The 26,634-nt window shown below is 36.8% G+C and overlaps 1 protein-coding gene across 1 annotated transcript in view; it reads left to right on the top strand.

Annotated features, from left to right (window-relative positions):
- LOC107757520 (laminin subunit gamma-3-like) overlaps nucleotides 1–26,634 on the top strand; it is a 69,981-nt gene that overhangs the window by 41,939 nt on the left and 1,408 nt on the right. Inside the window, exons 10-26 of the mRNA XM_016575009.1 lie at nucleotides 772–970; nucleotides 3,991–4,094; nucleotides 7,141–7,368; nucleotides 16,617–16,805; nucleotides 17,019–17,270; nucleotides 17,794–17,947; nucleotides 18,031–18,173; nucleotides 18,666–18,844; nucleotides 19,706–19,889; nucleotides 20,902–21,143; nucleotides 21,601–21,677; nucleotides 21,757–21,891; nucleotides 22,004–22,256; nucleotides 22,901–23,044; nucleotides 23,293–23,395; nucleotides 24,638–24,840; nucleotides 25,115–25,258. Of these exons, the coding sequence (XP_016430495.1) occupies nucleotides 772–970; nucleotides 3,991–4,094; nucleotides 7,141–7,368; nucleotides 16,617–16,805; nucleotides 17,019–17,270; nucleotides 17,794–17,947; nucleotides 18,031–18,173; nucleotides 18,666–18,844; nucleotides 19,706–19,889; nucleotides 20,902–21,143; nucleotides 21,601–21,677; nucleotides 21,757–21,891; nucleotides 22,004–22,256; nucleotides 22,901–23,044; nucleotides 23,293–23,395; nucleotides 24,638–24,840; nucleotides 25,115–25,258 (2,933 nt within the window). The remainder of the gene's footprint in view (nucleotides 1–771; nucleotides 971–3,990; nucleotides 4,095–7,140; nucleotides 7,369–16,616; nucleotides 16,806–17,018; nucleotides 17,271–17,793; nucleotides 17,948–18,030; nucleotides 18,174–18,665; nucleotides 18,845–19,705; nucleotides 19,890–20,901; nucleotides 21,144–21,600; nucleotides 21,678–21,756; nucleotides 21,892–22,003; nucleotides 22,257–22,900; nucleotides 23,045–23,292; nucleotides 23,396–24,637; nucleotides 24,841–25,114; nucleotides 25,259–26,634) is intronic.

Genomic DNA, 26,634 nt, shown 5'->3' on the forward strand with positions numbered 1-26,634 from the left:
ATGAGGACACAAATGTGTATAATGACATGGGTACTACAACGTAAACATGGTTTATGAGGACACTTCCTCTGTTCCCGTAAAACAAAAGGCTTAAAAAACATACAAAACGGTGTTTTATGAAATTCAAAAATTGCCAGTAGTTTTCTGTAAGGGGTAGGTTTAGGTGAAGGGTTGGTGTAGGGCGATAGAAAATACAGTTTGTACAGTGTAAAAACCATTGCGCCTATGGAGAGTCCCCGTAAGCCCCCGTGTGTGTGTGTGTGTGTGTGTGTGAGTGTGTGAGTGTGTGTCCATGCATGTGAATTTTTGTGGAAGCTCAGCATGGGGTTCTTTGAAGTCTTGTTAAAGCTCTTTAATGAGGCTGGATGATATGAGTGGCAATTATGGTCGTCCTCTTACACTCACTTGCATACACAATGAGATCAGAGAGATTCTGAACATTGAACATTTGTGAACTGAACATTTTATTTTCCTATTATATTTTTACAGTTGTTATCTTTCATGGTCACACACTCTTCATTGTGCCGGTGTTTATCTTTGGTAATCGGGTCGTTGCGGCTCAGTGGCTGGTGTAATGTGCTGGTAATCTGCAGGTTTTGAGTTTGTGTTCCAGAAAATTCTGTGCTGCCCTTGAGAAAACCACTTAACTCAATTCACAGCCCAGCTGTTGCTATCAGATAGATGTTACACACATGTTTGCTTAATCAAACCATGGTCATGCAAATTGGAATATGCATGGTAAGTGTTAAATGTTTTATCTTTATATTGCAGATAAATATCTGGGGAGCAGGTTGCTAAGTTACGGACGGACCCTTAGCCTGTCATTTACGGCTGAGCTGGAGGAGCTCTTGCCTAGAAGTGTGACCGTGACGCTGGAGGGCTTCGGAATATTGGTTACTGCTGATTTGTACTCTCAACAGAAGACTTATTCCTCATTGGAGAAGACACCCATCAACACTTTCACTCTAAGGTGTGTGTGTGAGTGAGTGTGTTATTCCCAACTATTTGCTAACATGTGGGCAGATATTGAATGCATTTCTAAAATATGGGGTAACACTTCAGATTAGGGAACACATTCACTATTAACTAAGAGTTTTCCCTCAATAAACTCCAAATTTGCTGCTTGTTAATAGTTTATAACTTAGTTGTTAAGTTTAGGTTTGGGGTCGGGTTAAAGGATCTAAAACATGGTCATGCAGAATAAGACATTAATATGTGTCTAATAAGTACTAATAAACAGCCAATATGCTAGTAATCTGCATTCTAATAAGCAACTAGTTAGTAGTGAGAATTGGACCTTAAAGTGTTACCAAATATGGCACATGGGTTAAAAGGGATTCAAAGATCAGATTTGGCTTGAACATTTCAAATTGAAACTACTTGGTAGTCTGGCATGCATTTATCTTAAATTTCACGGTGCTTATGTAAATCTACAGGAATCGTTTAATCAGATCACTTCTCTGCCTTTGCTCATGTACTATACGACAACTGATTGTATAATGAGAGGCAACGGGTAATTTTGGCCTCATCTGTACTCCATATAAATACGTTGCAGATATAGTAAGAGTAGTGTACTATACCAAATTTAGCCAAGATTTTAAGTAGGTGTTTAAAGCAATGTAATTGAAAGGGCAAAGACAATGTGCTTATTTGATTTGCCTCTAATTATGCCTCATTGTGTGCTGTTAGCAATGATCTGATCACTTTGTGTGTGAATAATTAAGCCAAACAATCTTCCCACATAAGTATATTTTGTGATTTTTACGTTTTCATTGCTCTCTGGAATTCTTTATCCTGCTTTTAAGAGTGGATGCAGGTACTTTCCTTCACCAATTTTGTCACATAGCATATATCTTAAGCCTTCTGTAAATCTTTTTATGCAAAAGTAAAACTGTGAAAAGATAAATTAGACTTCTCTAATGCAATTCTTCACTATACTATTTCTTACTTTCATCCTTATTCTAGTTGGTACTCTGGACACTCTTAAAATGTTGTATTGACGTATTTCTTATGTTACTGCCTCTTTAGGATGAATCATTTTGCTGTATTCCTTATTTTTTATAAATTAATAAATGTAAATATAATTGTACAAATCAAAAGGCATGTAACATTTCACACAAATCAGAGGACAACCAAAAAAACACAATGGCTTGCCAGAAACCACTGACTCTGGTAAACCACAAAATAGAATATAAAATAAACATAATGTTCTTTAGGAACATTTGCAGACAGGTTCACATCATGTTAAAATTCAATAAGAATGCTGTTGTTCATGTTTCTAATGAGGATGTTCATTGCATTTCAACATGAATGTAGAACCTGTGAGGTGAAAAGGTGCCAGATTTATCACAGGATTGAGCTTTCTGCTTAAAAATATATTGTAGTTGTTCTCATGAAAGTGCTAGAGTTATAATTTCTTCGTGCAGTACTGCTAAAAGCTGGTTATTACAGTAATTAATACACCATTTTAACCTGTCTTTAGCACTGACAACTTAAAAAAAAAAAACATCTTAAAGGGTTAGTCAACCCAAAAATGAAAATTCTGTCATTAATTACTCACCCTCATGTCGTTCCAAACCCATAAGACCTTGGTTCATCTTCTAAACTCAAATTAAGATATTTTTGATGAAATCTGAGAGCTTTCTGACCCTGCATAGACAGCAATGGAACTGAAACATTTCATAGCTCAGAAAGTTAGTAAGGACATCGTTAAAATAATCCATGCGACATCAGTGCTTCAACCATAATTTTATGAAGCTACGAGAATACTTTTTGTGCACAAAGAAAACAAAAATAACTTCATTCAACAATTTCTTTTTTTCCATGTCAGTCTTCACCATGCGTTCAGGAGAGTACGGTACTACGTCATGTGTGTGGTGCTGCCGACGTAGGAGCCAGCATTCTGACGAAGAACCCTGATGCGCTTCACCTTGTTTGCAAGCAGAAGAAGACGCACGCTATACATAAAACAGTCTTCGTAAACATGTCTGAAGATTTCAACAGAGAGGATGACTTGCAATTTTATTTGAACCAGAATATACAGACGATGAACTAAGAGAGATGGACGTTCTACGTCAGAACACCGGCTCCTGTGTCAGCAGCATCACACGCATACATTGCGGTACTCTCCTGAACACACGTCGAAGACTGACACAGAAGAGAAGAAATTGTTGAATAAAGTCGTTATTTTTGTTTTCTTTGCACACAAAACGTTCTCGTAGCTTCATAAAATTAAGGTTGAACCACTGATGTCACATGGACTATTTTATCGATGTCCTTACTACCTTTCTGGGCTTTGAACGTGTCAGTTCCATTGCTGTCTATGCAGGGTCAGAAAGCTCTCGGATTTCATCAAAAATATCTTCATTTGTGTTTCGAAGATGAACGAAGGTCTTATTGGTTTGGAACGACATGAGGGTGAGTAATTAATGACAGAATTTACATTTTTGGGTGAACTATCCCTTTAATACCAGGTGGAAACAGAGCTATGTTATAGGGGAAAATTGAGTAGCAGTGATTTGCTTAAAATAAGTTTTCTTTTGTGTTTTTGTTGGAAGGTATTTCAGTTTCTATGGCAGACTGAAACATTTGCCCACTGAGACCACGTGGCTTATTATCAAGTATTTATTTTTTTGCAATTACAAATGTGTGAATGACATGAATAAACATCAGAAAACAATTGTGATTTCAGTCATGTAATATTATGTACATCTGTCAGCATATGGTAGTTTTACTTGGCAGTTTTGACAGACACTTTCCTACCAGAGTGACAAGAAAATTCATATATTTTGTGACTCATTCATAAAGAGAGGCTTTCTTTATTCCGTCGGCTGGAATTGACTAAACCTAGTGTGCCTTAATGAAGAGCCTCAGTTTTTTTAGTAAATAAACTCTGAGGAGCGCTGTTTTCTCTAGAAAAACACTACAGTAGTTATTATAGCAGACACAGTCACATGTTTCTAACTATTATCTCTGCTTTCTGGTTTCCAGGTTAACAGAGAAGAGCATAAATCCATCTATTGCCCCATTTGAGTTTCTCCGAATGCTTTACAGTCTAACTGCACTACATATCAGCAATGCAGGGGGCCAGAACTGTAAGTCATTGTTTATATATCTATGTGTGTGTTACACATTTGTGTAAGGAAAAGACTGAATTGATACAGAAATGCAATCATTAAAGACTAAAATAAATTGATTTAAAATGGCAAGAGAACATGCATCTTGAACTTGGCAGTATGAACTGTACTGTAATCAGCCATTGATTAGTAGTCTAGAGAAGCCTGTAACTTTGGTCATGCCCCACAATTCGTTCCTGTGATTGTGTTTGGTGATTGCCTTTCATTGTGGCATGATTTCTGTGCTGTTTAGACTGAATTGCAAAGTGGCATCGTTGAGATATATGCAGTGATGTACCTAATCAACTTGCCAAGTGGAAAGTGTCACACACTGAAATACAAAATAGCTTCTGGCATGAATTCAATGTTTTATTTCTTTAAACATAAATCACCATATGTTGTTTTCCCTTTTAACAGGTAATTTTTTGACATTAAAAACAATAATGTAATGATCGTTTTGCTTTTAAAGGGGTCATATGATGTTGCTAAAAATAACATTATTTTGTGTATTTGGTGTAATGAAATGTGTTTATGCGGTTTAAGGTTCAAAAAACACATTATTTTCCACATACTGTACATTATTGTTTCTCCTCTATGCCCTGCCACTTTTGGGTCTTTGCAACTTTAGGGATCTTATCTATTCACGAACAGCTTGTAACACTCCAAAGAGAAAGTAAAACTTTAAAAAAAGGCATCATATGACCCCTTTAATTCTGGAAAATGAATGAAAATTAGGTAGCTTACCTAGTAAAAAAAGTAATATATTTAAAATACAGTACATTTATTTTACATTTCTTAATATTAAGCCTAAAATGTGTTTTAATGTCTCTATTGATGAGGATTGTATGATCTTTGAATAATATCGGTATTTAAATGCACGATATTTAAAGTGTACCTAAAGTATACTTGCAATAGTTCCACTTTAGCACAATCAGATATACTTAAGTATATCTTTAGTTGGACTTCAGCACTACTTCCGTACAATTAAAGTGCATTAAGTGTAAATTTAGTTGTTCCAATTTAGCAGACTTTAAGTATACCAGTTTAGTATACCAAAAGTACAATTGCAGGGTATTTACTATTTATTACTACACCATTAATTACTACACCATTTTCACATGTATTTAGCCCTGACCATTAAAAAAACAGAAAAGAAAAAAAGGCATCTTAACATCAGGTGGAAACAGGGTTATGTTATAGGGAAAAGTTTGTGTGAGTTTCTTAAAATAAGTTTTCTTTTGTGTTTTCGTTGGAAGGTGTTTCAGTTTCCATGGCAAACTGAAACATTTGCCCACTGAGACCACGTGACTTATTATCAAGTATTTTTTATATAATTATAAATGTGTGAACAACATGAATAAACATCAGAAAACAATTGTGGTTTCGGTCATGACATCTGTGTGTGTGTGTGTGTGTGTGTGTGCAACATTATGTACGTCTTGTCAGCATATGGCAATTTTACTTGGCAGTGTTTTCTGCTAACCTGAAGCTTTTTCTTTTCATAGATGCTTTTTACATTTGCATTTGTTGTGAGTCTTCATTCAGGAGATAGTAAGGAGCTGTAGAAAAAAGAGAAAATGGCTATAAGAGGAGACTAAACTTGTCTCCGTGTACGTCCCTGCTGGGCAACACTTACACATACATGCAGCATAGAGTTTGAGACAAACAGTGTGATTCTACGGGGGAGCATTACTGTGAATATATCTTCTCTCTCACACACTCATGTACACATGATAATCAGTTTGTCTGTATATGACCGCACACACGCAAATGCCGGTGTCTCTCAAAAGTGCACATAAACATTAGTCTTCCTGGCCATGTCCTGATATGAAAGTTGGGAAGTTGAGACAATAGGACACAGATACCCTGGAGAAAGATAGTGATGAGGTGAGAGAGAAATTTGATCTGTGTACAGTCCCCCTCTATCACTATTTATGAGGCGGTATGGATCCCTGAGAGAAACAAAGACCCACTCACCTTCACCATGTTCCACCTCTTCCCACTCAGCCCTTATTGATTAATTCATTCCTTGTTCATTTATTCATATGGTGATCAAAGATTCTATCTGCTTGCACCTAGTGGTCCTGATGTCTGTCTGTGTGTAAGCAAAGGTGAGAGAGAGGCAGAGGGGAGCTTTAGCAGGCAGGCTAGCTAAGCTACATCGTGAGGGCAATTATAAGTGGACGGGACACAGTGATTTCACATTCAGTGTAGATTCATGGTGGAATGCTCTTTACAAAGAATCCCTCTTTGCCTTAAAAAAAAAACTCTTAAAAAAATTGTTTTTCTGTCACACAATGTCTTACATATCTTTACTGTTATGGCATTTCTTTGCACCCCAAAGATTAGAAGCTTTGTTTATTTGTTTATTTATTCATGTATTTATTTGTTTGTTTGTTTGCACTACTGTTCAACAGTTTATGGTTGGTAAGGTTTTTTTTTTTTTTTTTTTTTTTTTTTAAATGACTCAACAATACCGCAAAACAGTAATACTGTAAAATATTATTACAGTTTAAAATAGCTTTTTACTATTGGTAATATATGTAAAAATGTCATTTATTCCTGTGATGGTGAAGCTGAATTTTCAGCAGTCATTACTCCAGTCTTCTGTGTCACATTATCCTTCAGAAATTATTCTAATATTCTCATTCAAATTATTCTAATATCTAATGTGCTCAAGAAACATCTTTTTTAATTATAATAATAATTATTATTATTATCAATGTTGAGAATGGTTGTGCTGCTTAATATTTCTGTGGAAATTGTGAAACATTTTTAAGGATTCTTTGAATGAATAGAAAGTTCTAAATAAAAGCTTTTATTTGAAATAGAATTTGTAATATATATCTTTACTGTCACTTTTATCAATTTAATGTGTTTTTGCTGAATAAATGACTTAATTTCTTGAAGAAAAAAAATCGTACTGGTCTCGAGCTTTTAAACTGTAGTGTATTTATGTATTTATTGTATAATTTATAAGTATGTTGGACAATTATCGTAAGTGATTTTTTTTTCTTGTTTACAGACACCTCTCAACTCTCCAGGGTAAGCCTAGAATCTGCAGTCCGGAAAAACGACAATATGGCCCCACATGCTTCATGGGTGGAGGAGTGTACTTGTCCCACAGGATTCACTGGGCAGTTCTGTGAACGCTGTGCTCCTGGATTCACCAGGGAAACCCCTAATGGTGGAACCTTCTCCCCTTGTGTACCTTGCAACTGCAATCAACATGGAACCTGCCATGCTGAGACAGGTTGGGAGTGTGTTTGTTTGTTAGCATGCAGTCTGTACACAACATTCATGCAGGGTGTCATCCAATGATACAACATATACTGTTTCCCCACCATAGTAATGTTTCTTGGTTTCACCTGTAGACAGATATTTTCCGTATAGATACACTCATCTTCAAAAATTTGGAAACACTAATACATTGTTGTTGTTTTGGGGAGAAAATGACACTTATTCACTAAGGATTCAATTCATCCATGCATTTCTAATCATTTATCATGCAAGTGTCAGATGTGGCCTTTTCTTTGAGCTCTTTCTAAAGGCCAGCAGCGTCTCAGCATCTTTTCTTGACTGCTGCAGACAAAGCTGGTGTTTAGCATGTGCTGTTCAATGAAGCTTCCAGCTAAGCATCAGTGAGGTGTCTCTTTCTCAAACTACAGACTCTTATGTATTCCTCATTTTGTTGTGAATCTGGGCTGTGCACTTCTCTCCCCTGTGCTGGTTAGATCCTGTTTGCTTTGTTCTTTTGTTCCTGTGTACAGAATAGCCTTCATCTCTCAAAAACACAATAGTAAAAAAGTAACATTGTACAGTGACTAGCAAGAAATGCAAGTATATGCACTACTTTAACAACTGAAAGAAGACTCGGTACTGCACAGTTCATTAAGCAACACAACCATTTTCAACTGTGCTAATAATAAGAAAAGTCTCTTGAATACAAATCAGCTCATTAAATGGATTTCTTAATGATCATATAGCACAAGGTTTTCTTCGTAGACTGGAGTAATGGCTGCTGAAAATGGGGCGTTGCAATCATAGCTTTTATATATATATATATATATATATATATATCAGCATTTATTTGAAATATATATTTTTTGTAACTAATTAGAAATGTCTTTCCTTTCACTTTTGATCAATTTAATGCACCCTTGCTAAATAAAAGTATTAATTTCTTTCAGACAATAAAAAAAACTGACCCCAAACTTTTGAGTGGTAGATATAATTTTAGATACCTAAAACTATAGCAAAAAAAAAATCATATAAATATATAGTTCAGTCATGAAACTCTAGATGGCGCAGGCCCAAATACATTAACATTGTCATATCCATCACCATGCTAAAATCTTCCGAGAGTTGTCATGATTGAACTTACATTTATTTTAAACGGTAATAATTTTAAACTGTATAAAGTTTTTGAATGTATGTTTACTAATTAAGTGCTACATTGGTGAACAGAATGATGAATTTCCTTCAACCAATGTCTTTAGTGTTTTTCTAAATTTTAAATAGTGTTGTAGTAGTAGACCTACAAGTACAGTTCCTATTTCTTCTAGATCAAAAAGCCCAGAACTTCTATTCCTACAGCCACTATATTGACTGCTGCAATTTCTCCATTTATCTCAATTTCTCTATTTACTGTCTCTGACTGTAGGCTTCCAAATACATTTTTATACCTCCAGCTCACTCAAATGTTCCTCTCACAATCCTCTTCTTGTCCCTGTCATTTTCTGTACTGCTTCCCTTGTTCCTCTCTCACTTTTTCATTCCTCCTCTTGTTCTTTTCGTGACCCCATTAACAGCTAGAATGGCAGGCCGTCTTTCTGTACAGGGTAGATAGAGTTCACTCTCCTCTCTCCTCTATTAGACCCGCGAGCCAGCCACCGGCTAATTAATTGTAATGTCGATTGCACAACAAAGAGTGTTTGTTTGTATGCATCTCCTTTCAGCGATGACTCCTGGCATGGATTTGAGCATTTGTTCTCCCATCTTTCTCTGTCTCGCCCGCTTTGACTGTCTCTCTTTCACACTGATGAGTAATTTCACTCTTTTAATATGCGGCAAATTAAACCTCCATTGTTCTTATTATGAGTGTAATGTGTGATTAGTTTGGTACAAGTCTTTAACATTGCAAATTAATGTCAGACATGACTTTATCTACCACTCGGGGTAGGACGAAAGGACAGATGAGAGCAAGCGATTTGCATGTATGCGAGAAAAAGGGAGGGAATGGAAGGAAGAAGGAAAGAGGGAATCAAAGCAAAAGGAGCTCAAGGGGGGCGAAAGATCGAACGAATGTATGCACAGGAAATCTCCACCTCCCAGGAGAAAAGGAGGAGCCCGTTCCTTTTATTTATTTATGAACCTGTTTAACTTCAAAGCAGATTTCGCCTAAGTCACAGCGGGCGCTGTTCATTGCCATTTAACTGCTTAAATATTTTCCAGGTTTGTAAATAGAACGAGGCCCGCAAGGTCCAAAACCAGCACGCTTATCATTAGCATATGCATACGTCACTCTTCATTTTTCTCAGCACCAAAAACCAAATTGTGTTTTAATCTCGTTTCGTATCCGTAAGCCTAATTATGTTTTGTTATTCCTTTGATGAGCATTAATTCAGTCTCATTTCTGCATCAGGAAGGGATTGTGCACTGACAGGCCATGCCCGTTTGATTTATAATTTTTTCGAAAGAGAGGGTGTTCCTCACGGTAATGTAATATGGTTGTAATTGGCTGTTAATTGGTTATTAGTCTTGTCACTCAGCACAGGTGTTGTTTGTTTGGGTGGAGATAAGAGAGGAGGGAAGCTCACCTCTCCGGGCTGGATCCAGTGGTGCTTCGTAATTGTGATTTATTTCAAGTCTGCCCGTTTGTGTCATTTCTATTTTCCTGCGAGCAATTCAACAGATTGGAAAATGTTAATATTTGCAACGGAAAAATGGGATGGTGGTACAGTGTTGTGCTGGAGAGCTAATGAAGTCAAGCATATGTCCTTCGGATGCAAATATATTTTGTGTGTGTGTGTGTGTGTGTGTTTTCTGATCTCTTTCTTGAGTACTTTTCCCAAGCGTTTTAATTTAAGGGATCCCATCCATAAAATTAGGCTGAGAGGGCTTGTATTTGTCTTGGAAGAATGAGGAAAAAATAAGAGAGAGCAGCAGAAAAAGAGTGGTTTGCTGAGAACTGCAACAGTCACAGAAAGTGTGAGAGCATTCATATCTCACCCTGGTCCATTGGGTCTTTTTCATTCTCCCTTCCTCTCACTTTCTTTCTCTCCGCACCCTTTGCAAAGTAGATGTGCATTCGATTTGGATCACTAAATATAGCAAAAACAATGAATTACTTTATATCGCATAACAGCACATAAAAATAACATTCATCTGCTTAGGATGTTTGTCTGAATATTAACTTAATTAAAGCCAGCAAATAAAGAAGAAAAAAGCACAAGCTTGCCCAAAGAGAACTGAATGGTCGCATCAGACTTCTCAGATCCTCAGGCTGTATGAGGTCCACTGTTCAAATGTGTTTTATAAGGGTGAGTCACATTTAAAAGGCTGTTTTTCTGTATGTTCTATTCTAATTTTTTTCTCTCTGTTCCTACTGTTGTCATTGTTCCTACAGTGAAGCCGACCTTATAAAGGAGGTGAAAAAAAGATAATGAAAGGAGGAGAGAAAACTGTCTGTCTTTGTCATAGAAGATCGGCAGTCTATTTTTCAGAGTCGTAAGCACATATCTTCAAGTCAAAGATTGAATAAAAAGACTCATTCATTCAATCATTCAAAAAGACTCATTCAATTTTCAATCTTCTTAGTTTCTCTTTTAGAAATGCTTCCAAGTGAGTAGTAGGGCATCAGTGAGTAAATCATTCTGAAGCTTCAGAGGTCCGTTACACCTTGTACATGGGACACAATACAAGAATTATTTATTTTATTTTATTTCTAGACTGCTATTTATTCCTTAGTTTTCATATTCATAAGTTCAGGGATGGGGAGATTTGGTAAGAGTGTTTTTGAAATAAGTCTTTTAGGCTCACCAAAGCTGCATATATCTGTTTAAAAAATACAGTAAAAACAGTAATATTTTGAAATATAATTACAGGTTAAATTAGCTGACTTTTATTTTAATATAAGGATATATATTAATATATTTCCAGTCTTCAGTGTCACATGATCCTTCAGAAATCTTTCTAATATGCTGATTTACTGCTCAAGTAACATTTATTGTTATAATAGAATAAAATGTTTTCTTATAATAGAATAAAATAATAAAATCTTTGATGAAGAAATTCAAAAGTTTGACCCCAGACTATTGAGCGATTATCTATACTCAGAAATGCTGTGCTAGACGTAACAGCAGACGGTAAAACAAAGCAAAAATAAAGATGCATACAGACTCTTGAATAAATTTGCTGTAATTGATTCCAAAGATTTATTCTATCTGATGCCATTGCAACATTAAAAAGTATTCAGCTAACGATCTGGAGCCTTATAAACGAAAATGCTACAGTCTAATTAGCTCTTTAATGTAGACCAAACTGTAATGAATATTCTAACGAGTTCAGCCGCCTTATGACGGATGTAGTCTGGCAGGTACCGGGGGTCAAGAGCGCCCTTTTCCCAAAGGACAGCTGCAGGGACGGGTCCTTTTCATGCCTCTGTTTTTGGAAAGAGAGGGACGTCTTTATTTTACTCTCATTCTTTCACCCCTCTCAAAGAGTCAGGAAGGGCCCATGTGGAGGTGCTGACATTTAGCCGCCCTAAAGCAGTGAATAATTCAGAAAGAGGAGAGGTACAAATGTCAGGCACTGGGAATAAACTTGCCTGAAGAGATGCGAGATTTCAAATAAAGACATTGATATGATAATCCTGGCAGACCTCTGGCCGTGGATATCATCCTGTTTTGCATAGCACAGATGAGTCTGTGAATATTTAGGATTCTGATTTGAATATAAAATGAAACCAGCCTATTTTGTGACAATTAGTTGGACAGCATGTAAAATTAACTTGATTATTCTTGATTGATTAGCCATTAAACATACAGTAAATCGGACTCTGTGAGAGAATGTTGATCTGATATTCAGCCGTGAAGCAGTTTGAGGGAATAAGGAGACAGTTTCTGAATGCAAATGAACGCAACTTCCACGCCAGCAGCTTTTGATCTGCACACAGGGAAGTGCTTGTTTGTTTGTTTGTGTGTGTGTGTGTGTGTGTGTGTGTGTTTGTGTGTGTGTGGCATCTGGCAATCAATAGCTGCCACATTTGTCTCATATTACCATACGGGCAACTTTAACATCCGCAGAGGCCGACAGACAGATGGTAGCCAGCATTTCTTTTACACTCAAACAGAATTAAATGTAACCTCTCTCACCTTCCCAGTCTCCCTTCTGCCTGTCTCTTTATACCTTGATGCCAGGTGTAACCGGCTGTTCGTGCTGAAAAACGTCCTGTGATTAATCATTTCAGCTGTATTGCACACATTCTCATCACCAGTTGCAATGCTGACAGAAATGTCATCCATAATCTTCAACCACTCAGTTATGATTTAAATGAATCTGGTCCAAATTTTCCATGTCACGTGTTGCCTTTGGATTGCAACATTACTGGGGCAGTGAAGTGAAATGGGTCACAAAAAAAAAAAACATCTGTAATCTTGTCTCACTTCATGAGCTTGAATTTAGTGTTTGAAAACCTTACATTTTGTTCACTCAAAAATGAAGATTGTCATTTCCCAACCTCATGTGCTTTCTTCCATAAAACGATAAACACAAAATCTTTTTCATGCAGTTACAATAAATGGAGACTAAAGCTTTCAAATGGCAAAAAAGCACCCAAAAATCACAATTGTGGTCTATGGCTTCTGTACAGTATTCTAAGTCTTCTATCGCCATAAAAAGACCAAAATAGTTTTTTGTTTAAAGGGGTCATATGATGCTTTTTTAAAGATCATTATTTTGTGTATTTGGTGTAACAGAATATGTTGACATGCTTTAATGTTCAAAAAACACATTATTTGAGTGTTCAAAACATTTTTGCTGTGCAATTATGTTGTGTTGCTGTGAGTCCGCTGTTTTGTTGTGTAGGAGAGTGGTATTGATCTTTGTGAGAGTTCAGGTTTGTCTTGGAGAAGTGATATATGGGGCGGTGGTTCTTTTAGTAAGACTTTTCAAGTTAATTTTGTTTCTCCAAGTCAGACCAACACAGACGCATATGTCTGCACGTACACACTGTGTTCCCAGACCTCCCAAAGACTAAAAATAAAATGCCTCCTAAATCTAATTCAGCAGAACAAATAAACAGAGGAAGAGGAACACGACCGAATCCAGCTGCTTATAAAATCAGACAAAAAAAAAAAACCCAGACACCCCTACAGTCTTTTCTTTAAAGACTCCAGACTTCTTTATGAACTAAGGTGCTTTTCAGTTGAAGTTATCACACTGGTTCCCGTTATTGATCTCTCTGTCCATCTGTCTGTTCGTTTCCGTCTCTTGCTTGCTTTCTCTCTAATTCTCTGCCTCTGATTTGGATCTATTAATGGTGGTCAAAATCTTTGAAATCACAAAGTCTTCCGAGCTAGAGATGGCTCTGGCTTACTCTGGCTTATTTGGCAGCATGTCTTCCTGGATAGATGTGGGGACTGAATATATACTATATTTATATGCTTTATTCACAAATAAAACACATTAATATTATTATATTTATGAAAGTATGCTTTCCATTTACCTTATCGTCTGTTATGATACAATACAATACACTGTACAATACAATTAATATTTACAATGAATTATTTCAGAATTAAAATAATATTAATAATTAGCTGTTATCTTTATCCTACCTATATAATTTCCATATCAGTGGATTCCTACCCCTATCCAATACTCTCTCTCTCTCTCTCTCTCTCTCTCTCTCTCTGTCTCTTTTCTCTGAGGCACTCAACTAGCTCTCTCAGTAAAGCCTTATTAAATCTATTAGTGTTAACCTTGCAAATTCTCTCAGTGGCATTTAGTTCATTTGAGGGACAGCAGGAGTCTGAAATCTTTGTCCTTTAGTGTTAAAGGGATAGTTCACCCAAAAATGAAAATTAGCCCATTATTTACTCACCCTCAGGGCATCCTAGGAATATCTGACATTCCTCTTTCAGACGAACACAGTCGCAGTTATATTTAAAATTGTCCTGGCTCTTCCAAGCTGTATAATGGCAGTGAATGGTGCCCCTGTTTTTGAAGCTTAAAAAACTGAATCTATCCATCATAAAACTGCTCCACACGGCTCCGGGGTGTTAATAAAGGCCTTCTGAAGCGAAACGATGCGTTAGTGTAAGAAAAATATTGATTTTTAAAAATGTATAAACTGTAATCTCCAGCTTCCGGTCACTCAAGCGGGCACGTTCACGACAAGGTGTTCGAGCGTATGACGTAGGCATAGCGGAAGGCACAACGTAAGCTTCGGGGAGAAGAGTGTAGTCTCGCGAGAACCAAGTTTTGTTTACAGCACAGGGAAACCACGTGAACTACATCTGTAGTTTGTGCCGCCGCAGCCTCTTCCATCTCACAGAGTTCCTGGTCGGTATATTCCGGTTCAAACAAATATGGCTGGGCAAAAAACTCATTCTCCTCGTGCCTTCCTCCGACATTTTTCACTCAGAATCTTCGTTTTGTAGTACTAGATCGTGACAGGTGTTTTGTTTTGCTTTCTCCTCTGTGCTTCGCATTCGTCACTCTCTCCCCGGAGCTTACGTTACGCCTTCCGCTATGCCTACGTCATACGCTCGAACACCTTGTCGTGAACGCGCCCGCTTGAGCGACCGGAAGCTGGAGATTACAGTTTATACATTTTTAAAAATCGATATTTTTCTTACACTAACGCATCGTTTTGCTTCAGAAGGCCTTTATTAACACCCCGGAGCCGTGTGGATCAGTTTTATGATGGATAGATTCAGTTTTTTAGGCTTCAAAAACAGGGGCACCATTCACTGCCATTATACAGCTTGGAAGAGCCAGGACAATTTTAAATATAACTGCGATTGTGTTCGTCTGAAAGAGGAATGTCAGATATGCCTAGGATGCCCTGAGGGTGAGTAAATCATGGGTCCCTTTCAACTATCCCTTTAAGGACGTGATTATCTGATTGATAGATGTGAATTAGCCATCACACAGAGCTTTAAGATTTCCACACAAGTTGTTTTTCATCATCAACTTGTACTGCATAGTGCTTGTGTTTTTTGAAGTCTGTTTATTAGTTTTAGTTTCTGAAGGCAACTTTTCCATAGATTGGTTGTTTTAAGAACAGAATTTCTTTAACGCTACAGTTTTATTATTGATTTCTTTCTGTTGTTGTCACGCTGGTGATTTGTCTCTGAACTGTCTCAATAGGGAACTTCAGCACTAAGGCTAATATACAATTCAGTAGTTTTAGCGGTTTTTACAGAAATGTAAGTTAGAGCGTTAGAATGTGTGTTATTTATGATATTATTTTCTTTGATCTTTCTGAATACTTGTTCTTCATGAAGCTGCTTTACTATTCATCTTATTCGCTCTACATATTTCATACACACACAGGTTAAGAATCAGGTTCTTTTTACCATTAATTTACTTGTGTGTTATATATGAAAGTCAAACATCAGGAATTTATCCCCATAATGCTGTTTTGCCCCCTTATAGAAGCTTTGCCTTGTAATCTGAGAGACAGAAAGGCATATATCTGGAGATTTTATGTTCTTATCGGTAAAGAGAATAAATGACCTTTGAATTAAGTTGTTACCACTGAATCATAAATAATTGATGAGCTTTTGAAGACAGATATGTTTGAACAGTCTGATAGCTTTTTAGAGACGAGGGTTTTAGAGAAATTACAGTCAAGCTACCTAGTTACAGACTAGTCACATCCATTCCCTCTCTCTCTCACTCACTCGTTAAATATAATAGTATATTGCCATCTGCTGTTTCAAATGGGTAGTGCACTTTTTCACTTTTTCACTTTAATCACAGGTGAGGGCTGCGCCTGTCTATATTTTTTGTGTATGTGTTGGATTCTGTACACACACACACACATATATATATATATATATATATATATACATACATACATACATACATACATACAATAGAGCCCAGCGTTTTGCCCAATGGCATATTGTAGCGTGTGTTTTCGTACTGACGCTGGCAGCATTGCGCTGCTTGTCTGAATTGATGAGTTTATGCGTGATGGCTCACACCCTGGTGTTTCTGCACTGAACCAGAAAGCCATTTGAGTTTGTTTGCTTTTGTAGAAACTCATATTGTATTAATAGAGCTGTAATACTGAGTTTCAGTGTCTTTGTGTGTGAGGCTCAATTAATCTGATGATTGTCTTAGACTATCTGACTTCATGTTTGGTCCCCAAAATCACTTCTTGCCACAATATATGCATTTTAAATAAAAAGAAAATGGATCATATTTTTGTTTGTGTGCAAGTTTTATATGATTTGTGTGTGTGTGTGTGTGTGTGTTTTATTGCAGGTGTGTGTGACTGCAGAGACTTCACCACAGGCCGTTATTGTGACCTTTGTGAAGACGGTTACTATGGCAATGCACTGACTGGCAGCCCAATCGACTGCACACCTTGTCCTTGTCCAGATCGCACTACCTGTGCACAGGTGCTAGAGACGGGGGACGTGGTTTGTACCAGCTGTCCGGCAGGCCAAAGGGGTTAGTTGCAGTCAGTTTATGTGCTATTTACATATTCTGACACACAAATGCTCAGTTCAGCATTAATATGCAAATAGATTAGTAGTTCAAATACATTATGCACTCACTGTAAATAAGTGTACATTTAGCAGATGCCTGTATCCAAAGCACAAACACAAAGAGTGATAATAAATAGAAAGTAGATTGTGTTAATCGATTTTAATGGATTCCCAGGTGTACGGTGTGAATTATGTGAAGATGGTTTCTATGGCAACCCTCTGGGCTGGGGAGGCAAAGTGCAGCCGTGTGTGAGGTGCGAGTGTAATGGGAACGTTGATCCAAATGCAGTGGGTGTGTGCAATCACATGACTGGACGCTGTCTGAAATGCCTGGGACATACTACTGGGGACCATTGTGAAAAATGCAGATCAGGTTACTACGGCAACGCTTTGGCCAATGAACTCAATCCAGCGCGAAAGTGCAAACGTGAGTATCATTTAAAACATGAATGTGGCACAAAACGAACACATTTTATTGTTGATTTAAGAGGAAAAATGGTATGTATTCCCCTTTTGCCTACTTTATCCTCATAAGGGCAGTACATTTTTAAATCACCTACACTGTGGAAACCAGCCAAAAGAAAATGGCTTAATAAATATGCTGCAATATAAAAACGTAAATGCAAATGAGTAAGTGACAGAAAATAGCATTAGCTCAGTAGAAAAAAACAATAGAAGTCAATGGAAAGTCACTGATGTTTTGAGACTTCAAAACTTAGATTAAATTGTTTTTGAGATGCTCAGCAACATTGAGCATTTTATCCTTGTTCAAGATCTTGCTTTGTTGCATGCCTCATTAGAATGTAGACATTAAAAAAACATTTTGTGCATGAGCTTTACATCATGTGGATGAGAAGATTTTTTGTGAGTCAAGAAACTTAAAAAAAAAATTGTTGGCTTAACATTCTGGGTATTTTTACATTGTGAAGTTGCCGATTTCTGTTTCTCAGCTTGTGCCTGTAACATGGCTGGGACATCAGGGTCACTGAATGACTGCCACCCGGATACAGGAAAATGTGTTTGCCTGAGTCATGTAACAGGAAGAGACTGTGGACAGTGCGAAACTGGTTACTTCAACCTGCAGCCAGGCTTGGGCTGTGAGATGTAAGTTTTGCTATCTATCTGTCAGTCTATCAGCCTATAAACTAAACTGCATGAATTCTATACTCTCTTCTTCTATTCTATAGGTGCAACTGCAATCCCATTGGCTCCTCCTCTTCAGCATGTCATCCAATCACAGGACAGTGCATGTGTCGAACAGGTGTAGAGGGGCTGTCATGTGACACTTGTCAAATGGGATTCTTTGGTTTCTCCTCTAGAGGCTGCAGAGGTATTGAAATCAATAATCAGAACCAGGCACTGAACATAAGTCAGATTTTCCCTGAAACTCAGATTGATTTACATCATTTAAAATGGTTTCATATTTAAATTTGACTTATTTTAGATTTATTTTACTTATGCAACTTATTTTTATAGTTTTTTAATTATTAACTAATTTAAATAAATCTAACTTTAATTGAACTATTTTATATTTTAAAATAGTTGAATTTACTGTTTAATAATCAGTTTTCAGTAGTCAGCTGTCAATGTTACTCTGCTAACCAATGTATTTTACTGTGAATTCAGCTAAATAAACGTACATAACTATAACACTTTGTTTTAATTCCTGGGTGTTTTGTTACAGTTGATTTTTTTTTTTAAATGTATACATTTTAGTACGTATTTTAAAATTTCATACATAATTTTGTCCATTGTGTCTTTCAAATACCTATTTCAAGTGTTGGAGAGTCATTGTTTCTCTTTGTCAATCTCCCACCTATAGCATGTAATTGTGACCCCATGGGCTCGACCTTGATGCAGTGCCATGACAATGGGACATGTTCTTGTCGCCATGGGTTTGTTGGATATAAGTGTGATAAGTGTGAACTGAACCACTACCAGAACCGCCTGACCCACCAATGTGAGGAGTGCCCTGTGTGCTACAGTCTCATCAGAGACCAGGTGGGCCTTCCTCAGTGCACGAGTGAGAGAGAGAGAGAGAAGGGGAGATAATGATGAAGCATGAAAATTGATCTTTTGATGTAATGATTGCTCAGCAAATTAAAAGGTTCACAATTAATTGTTATCTCACCCACTCACTAAAGGCTGGACTACACTACACAACTTTTAAAAACTGAACAGATCTTAAAAAACTGGCCATCATACACTAAACGACTGTGGATCATACACTACCAGACTTCAAAGTTGTTCTGATCACAACAAATTCACGCAGAAACATGCGCCTTGTTGCTAGGAGATGCTTGACAAATGAAAACAATAAAGTGTTTTCTTAAATCGGCTGAAAATATCAAACATGTTTGATCTCCTCCGAGTGGATGGAATCAAAGTCTGAAGCTAAAAAATCGGAGTCTGTGACCATCATACACTACGCGATTTTCTATGAAATCTGTCAACTCAAATCTGCAGCCTGGCTCTGACTTTCAGCAGCTATAGTGTCAATACAGTAAATTGACGGAAAATCTGGGCAAAAATTGTGTAGTGTATTCCAGCCTTAAGTTCCTTTTCTCAGTTATTGTAGGTTTCCCAGATCTACATCTTCCTGGTTTTTCATAATGAGCATGAATGGGTGGTAATGCAAGGCTGGTTTTAGCTCTGCCCTTTAAATGATAATGCAAAGCTCAGTGGGGTTCAAGCTAATAAGTTGTGATGGATAGTTTTAATAATTATTAAATCTACGTCTACTGCTGTAATTAAGTGCTGTGATTTTTCTGTTTGTAAATATGACTACATTTACACATTGTCTCTACATTTTCTCCCACATGTTTTGTTAATGATTTTTTTTTCACATTGTTATGTGTACAGGCCAATAAACTGAAAGCCAGACTGAAGGAGTTGGAGATGCTGCTCAGCAGCTATGACTGCAATAGATACAGTCGGCATTATCGTGGGCGCCAGCAGCAACAAAACGGCCTGGACAATCACATACAGAAGGACCAGGTTGAAGACTATCTGCCCAATGCCCTGGAGGACCTCCTAGCTATTCAAGGTAAAAAGCTCTTAAGTGCTTAACCTCCATAGTCCTAAGACTATGTATGTTTAGTAAACACATATTAAATGGCAACGTACCATAATTCTATTTCTCTGAGGGGTGACTATCTAATATTATACAATCATATACAATTTTACAATACATTTAATAGTACAATAAATAATACTATAGTATATAATATTAAATATTCAGTATACTGGCACAGTCTGATATATGCATGAAGTACAGTACATTTACTATGTCTAATACATGCAAGGCAGTTTTATTAGATAAAATGTTGTTGTTTGCATATTGTTGTAATTATGTTAACATGCAGTGTGTGCAGTATGGACACTGTCATAAAAAATATTACTCCAAATCTCCAGTTTTCACTTGAAAGTGTTCTATGAAAAATTCAAAATTTTTAAATCTAACATTTGATTGCAACATATTTCTAAATATGTTAAGCTACTACTAAATATTGTAGAAACTTAATTTTCTGTAAAGTTGCTTTGCAACGATTTGTATCGTGAAAGCGCTATACAAATAAACTGGAATTGAATTGAATATTTCCTATCAGTAACATACTACTGACCAACAAATGACCAATCAGTTAAAAGTATCAGAAACTTTTTAACATTTACGTTACGAAAAAAATCCATTTCAATTAAATGCTGCTCTTTTGAACCTTCAATTCATCAAAGAATCCTGAAAAAGAGTTTCCACAAAAATATTAAGCAGCTGTTTTCAACATTGATGATAATAATAAGAAGAAATCGTTCTTGGGCACCAAATCAGCATATTAGAATGATTTCTGAAGGATCATGTGACCGAATTGCTAAAAATTCAGCTTTGTAGTAATATTTCACAGTATTACTTTAGCCTTGGTGAGCATGAAAGTCTTATTTCAAAAAACTTTTGAAGACTATTGTATGCTAAGAAAATGTATGCTTTGTTGCTTCTGCCAGTGACAGTCGTTTTGTTGGAAACTCACTACTGATGCAATACTAATGTTCCTCCTTTGATGCAGAGGCTCGTGAGGCCTTCATTATGCAGTTCTCACAGCTGGAAACATCTGCCCAGACCTTACAGCTACAGCTGCGTAGCATTGCAACAGCGTTGAACTGCAACTTAACAGACAGTGGAGAAGATACAGAGGAAGAAAAGACTCTCAAGGGTGAAAATGAGTGTCAAGAGCTTGTTGACACTATATCCTCTGCTCTGAATATGCAAGACCAGCTTCAGAAGTTGACTCTTGAACTTAACAGCATGGTGAGTCTGCACAGATCAATTAAATGAATGTCTAATCCATCTGGCCAGAGAACATGTCTTAAAGGGGTCCTATTATGCTCTTTTACAAAGTCTTGATTTTGTTTTGGGGGTGTACTAGAACCAATCAGTTAAAAGTATCTCATACTAGGTTGTTCGAAAAAACACATTATTTTTCACATATTTTACATTATTACAACACCTCTCTCCCCAGTCTGGCATGAACGAAATATGCGTTGTAGTCCAAACGAGTCGTTCGTTGTAGTTTTTGAAAAGCGATTTCTGTTAAATAAAATATCTCCTTTTGAAGTGGACTTTGAGCTTTGTAACTTTGCAGATCTTTTTTATGCTCAAACAGCAACATTACAGACTTACGTTGAAAAAGTGAAAAAGCATAATAGGACCCCTTTAATGAAGGCTTTTGTGTCTCTCTGCTTCTCTTCAAACATCTTATTCTCAGGTCATGCCATCTGTAATCCCTAAAGAACCAAACAAATGGAACGCTATAGTGAATGAATCTGAAGTGCTAGTGAAAAGGTTAGCAGAAATATTTCAATGTCCGTTTGGGTTTTTGATGTGACTTCCATACATGGTTTATAATGTTTTCTTTTAACAGTCACACAGACATGGCAGCTCATATTGAGCAGATAGCAGAAGATGCCTTTAAAATGGCTAACGGAACCTATTCACTGCTGATAACTTTACTAGAAGACAACTCCACAGCGTCTTATGTGCAGGATCTCACACAGAAGTGAGTTACATTATGTTTGTGTCTGTATTCAAGCACATTTTGCGGTTCTTCAGGTATTGGTCCTTAATAATTAATTTTAAATGTCACAGTCTTATCTATTTTTGTCTCAAAGGCTGGAGGAGATGCAGCAGTTGAAAGAGAATCTGACTCTTGAGGTTAATGAGACTTTAGTGACACACCTGTCACTTCAGAGGTACAACTCTGAGATAGCCGCCATTTTAGAGAACATCACCGCTTCACTATCAGAACTACGCAGAACGGATGGCAATTTCACCCTCACAGCGCAGGAGTCCAACATAACGGCTTTCTCACAGATGCTTAATCAAACAAACGTCACAGCAACCCAGGATCCTGAAATCACTGAGGTTTGTTCATGCATTGTGGATGGATGCATATATGTCTAGAGTTGATTTACAGAAAATGATCAATTAGTTTATAGTTAAAATTAGTATGCTTAGTTGTCATCAGTTGACACATACCACAACATGACAAACATAAATGATCAATATCATAATATTTGATGGTCCAACCATATGTTTTGTAAGCAAAGTAAGTGCTATATACTAAGTGAACTGTGCATGTCTAATTGAACTGTCATACTTTTAATGCTAATAGGTGTTAGAAAGTTCTTTCATGGATGTTTTTAAAAGTTCTCATATGGAAAAATTGTAGGATTTTTAACAAATATCAAATTGAAAGATCTTTAGCTTTAATATTCTTTTTGTTTTGTTGCAATCTGTAAGAAGCTTATATGTCAGTTGCATCTTTTTTTGTAAAATACTTCGACCTTGAAATTAACTAATGATGCTGATATGGCAATAAATATCCATCCATTTTCCATACCACTTAATCCTCTGCTGGAGCCTATCCCAGCGTCTCGGATATATACCATAAGCAATAAAAATATTAATAAAAATAGTTTAAAACATTTTAAATACATAAAAAGTGTGCTCTGAGTCTGGAGGTCATCGAAAGAATATATTCTGAACGAAAGTCATCTGTATTTCAGAGCGAGGACCTGATGAACCGGACATCTGAGTTGGACATTTCTGTCCAGTCCAAAGAGCATTTGATAAATAAGACCAGAGAGGAAATACAGCCTCACGTGGACAGTGCTGAAAAACACCTGAAAACTGTTCAAGAGCTCAAGCAGGTAAAGCCTGACCACAATAAGAAAGAAGCGCACAAAGAAATATAAAAAAGTCCTACTAATTAGAGGTCTAGCATTTCTTTCATCCTGTGAATTTTAGCACCTCCTGCCAGTCACTCTGGTGGGAAATGTTACAGCATGAGAGAGAAAAAAAACGGGGATGTGTTCTCAGCTCAAAGCAAATCCAAATGTGACAATTCCCTGCCAAAAGACAGTGTAATGAGATGCATCTTTTGTCTTTTTATCTGAAGTTGACGGCTGTGGCTGAGGGATTTAAGGTGTCAGCCGTCTCCTCTGTGGTGACGGGGAAAGAGGTTGAGGCGGAGATCCTGTCTCTGCAGAAGGGTCTGGAAGGTAACCGTTTCTACTTTATACTTCTTTCATATTTTCACTGTACATAGAATCCTTTTTCAAATTATGACATAGCTGAGCAATAAATGAGGTAAATATGTATGTAAATCTGTCCTAGTTACAACTTGAATTTTTTAAGCTGTATAATGTTAAAGACCACACTGCTAATTGAGTTAAATGAGGTTAAAATTAAGCATTTACAATAAAAAGAGAGTAATGTGGTGCGGCTGAGAACTGTGAGAAATACAGCAGTAGAACGGCATACCATTCAAAATTTGGGGGTCAGAATGTGTGTGTGTGTGTGTGTGTGTGTACTACCGGTCAAAAGTTTGGGATCAGTAAGACTTGTAATGTTTTTTGAAGAAGTCTCTTCTGCTCAACAAGGCTGCATTTATTTGATCAAAAATACAGAAAAAAAGAGGTAATCTTGCAAAATGTCTTTACAATATAAAATAATGGTTTCTATTTTAATATTCTTTAAAATATCATTTATTTCTGTGATGCAAAGCTGAATTTCCATCAGCCAGTATAAAGTATCACATGATCCTTAAGAAATCATTCTAATATGCTGATTTATTCTTAGAATTATCAATTATGTCCAATTTTTTGGGGGAAACTGCAATACTTTTTTCAGGATTCTTTGAGGAATAAAAAGTTAAAAAGAACAGCATTTATTCAAAATATAAATCTTTTCTAACAATATAAATCTTTGCTATCACTTCTTAACAATTTAACACATCTTTGCTGAATAAAAGTTTTAATTTCTTTAAAAAAAAAGAAAGAATAAAAATGTACTGACCCCAAACTTTTGAACTGTAGCGTATATTGTTAGAAAATATTTCTATTTTAAATAAATGCTCTTCTTTTTACTTTTTATTCATCAAAGAATCCTGAAAAAAAAGTATCACAGGTTCCAAAAAAAAAATATTAAGCAGCACAACAGTTTCCAGCACTGATAATAAATCAGCATATTAAAATGATTTCTGAAGGATCATGTGACACTGAAGACTGGAGTAATGATGCTGAAAATTCAGCATTGCCATCACAGGAATAAATTGCTTTTTTATTGTAATAATATTTCACATTTTACTGTTTTTACTTTATTTTGATCAAATAAATGCAGCCTTGGTGAGCATAAGAGACTTCGAAATCTTACTTCTTAATCAAACTTTTGAATGGTAGTACATAAAATGTGTCAATGTTGTGATAATGTACTCTACATTGTAAAGATGCTCTCTGCTGTAGACATGGAGCAGGACTGGCCTCAACTGTCCACATATAGCAAAGGATATCTGAAGAGAGAGAAGATGCTGAAAGAAAAGACCCTGGTGGATGTGAAAAAAAGAATTAAGCAGACAGAGAGAACGATCAAGCCTGCAGTGGAGAATGCTATGGCTGCGAGCAGCACAGCTAAACAAGCCGAGGAGGCTGCCGATGCAGTGGCTAAAGTAGGCTACGCTGTTATATTTGTCAGTCCTGTTTAGCTGAAGTTTCTCTGTCCGAATGATGCTAACAAGAAATACTTTTCTCCCAGTCATTGAATCGAAATGTTTTTCAGTAAAAAAATTTGTGGTTATAGATGTTGTGTATAACAGAACTTTGAATGGCAATTTTGTCCAATCAAATCCCTAAACCCCAAGATGTGTATAAACACTGCATTGCCTCGAGGAGCCTGGACTGAAGCGGGAACTGAAAGCCCTGTTATGCTGTTATTCATGACAGGATGCCAAAGTGTCCCTCACGCAGGGGAAACGGACAAAACATGCATCTGGACAGTTGCGTTCAGCTGTGGACACCACCCTGGAGCAGTTGACTGAGCTGGAAAGCCAAGCTGCACAGAAACAGGAAACCATGGAGGCAGAGGAGGTAAACAATTTGGCATTAACTGGATAGTGGAATTGCCAATGTTTGGCCAGTTAGCTAGGACCTCAATGTCATTATTATTATTAGAACACAAGACTTCTGCAGGCCATTCAGTACTGCCGTTCTGTTTAGGGGGTTTCAGACACTGCAGTCAGGAGCACTGCTAAGGGGGGGAAAGTTAGGACGATTCTAAGGGCCCACGCACTTTTGGGGCCCCCAGAGATCTGTTTTATTAGTAGTAACAGTAGTAGTAGTAATGTAATAGAAATTATAAATGTATCTACCAAAGAATTACAAATAAAACGGCTTATTTCTGCATTTCCGGCAAAATAACCCCCCCCATTCACTGCATGGTTCCGTCCCGTCCTACATAGCCTAGAGTGAGATTAGATGGTAAACTGTCAAATTAGAGATGTCTTCGAGTTCGAGGGGGGCAAACCGAGCCGGACGATTTGGTCAGTCGCACTTTTAAACACATTTTAGTTTTGCTATAGAAAATCTACAAATTCACACTCTGATTACATAGAGCAGTGTTTCCCAACCTTTCTTTAGTCGCGGCATCCTTTGGAAATTTGAACAAACTTGTGGCACCCTACAAAATTAATTTTGTCACAATATTTGAATTTCTAACTTTGATATGATAATTTGAAAAGTATAGATATTCGGTACAACAGGAAAGAACTGCAGAATATAATGTCATACAGATATTTTTAATATTATTAGATGCTTTTTTGAACATTTTAGCAATTTAAAAATATTAAAAAAGGATTTTTACACGGCACCCCTGCTCTCGACAGACTGCACCCCGGTTGGGAAACACTGACATAGAGCATAACCAGATACACTGCACGCAAATTACAGCTGCGCTTCTATTTTGACACACTAAACTTAGCAATAAACAATAATGATATTCTAGGGAATTGTGTGCTTCTAATTTTATACCAATAGTTTGAACAGGACCCTTTTCTATTCTAACACAACAATGCCTCTGTGTATAAGGCAAGGTAAAAAAAAAAAAAAAAAAGGATTGATTCAGTCAGTGTGGAAGAACTTGACTGGTCTGCATAAAGCCAAGTCCTAATCCCAGCTGAACACCTCTGGTGTGACTAAATGCAGACCTTGAGCCAAAAACTCCAATGACTTGTACATATGTATGTACAAGTCATGTATGCAGACCAGTCAAGTTCTTCCACACTGATTGAATCAATCTTCTTTTTTTTTTTACCTTGCCTTATACAGAGGCATTGTTGTATTAGAATAGAAAAGGGTCCTGTTCAAACTATTGGTATAAAATTAGAGGCACACAATTTCCTAGAATATCATTATATGCTTAAACATTAAGATTTGTACTCGTGGAAATTACTAAAGCAATCAAACCT

This window comes from Sinocyclocheilus rhinocerous, unplaced genomic scaffold (assembly GCF_001515625.1).
Source record: "Sinocyclocheilus rhinocerous isolate Xijiao unplaced genomic scaffold, SAMN03320098_v1.1 scaffold984, whole genome shotgun sequence".
NCBI classification, from domain to species: Eukaryota; Metazoa; Chordata; class Actinopteri; order Cypriniformes; family Cyprinidae; genus Sinocyclocheilus; species Sinocyclocheilus rhinocerous.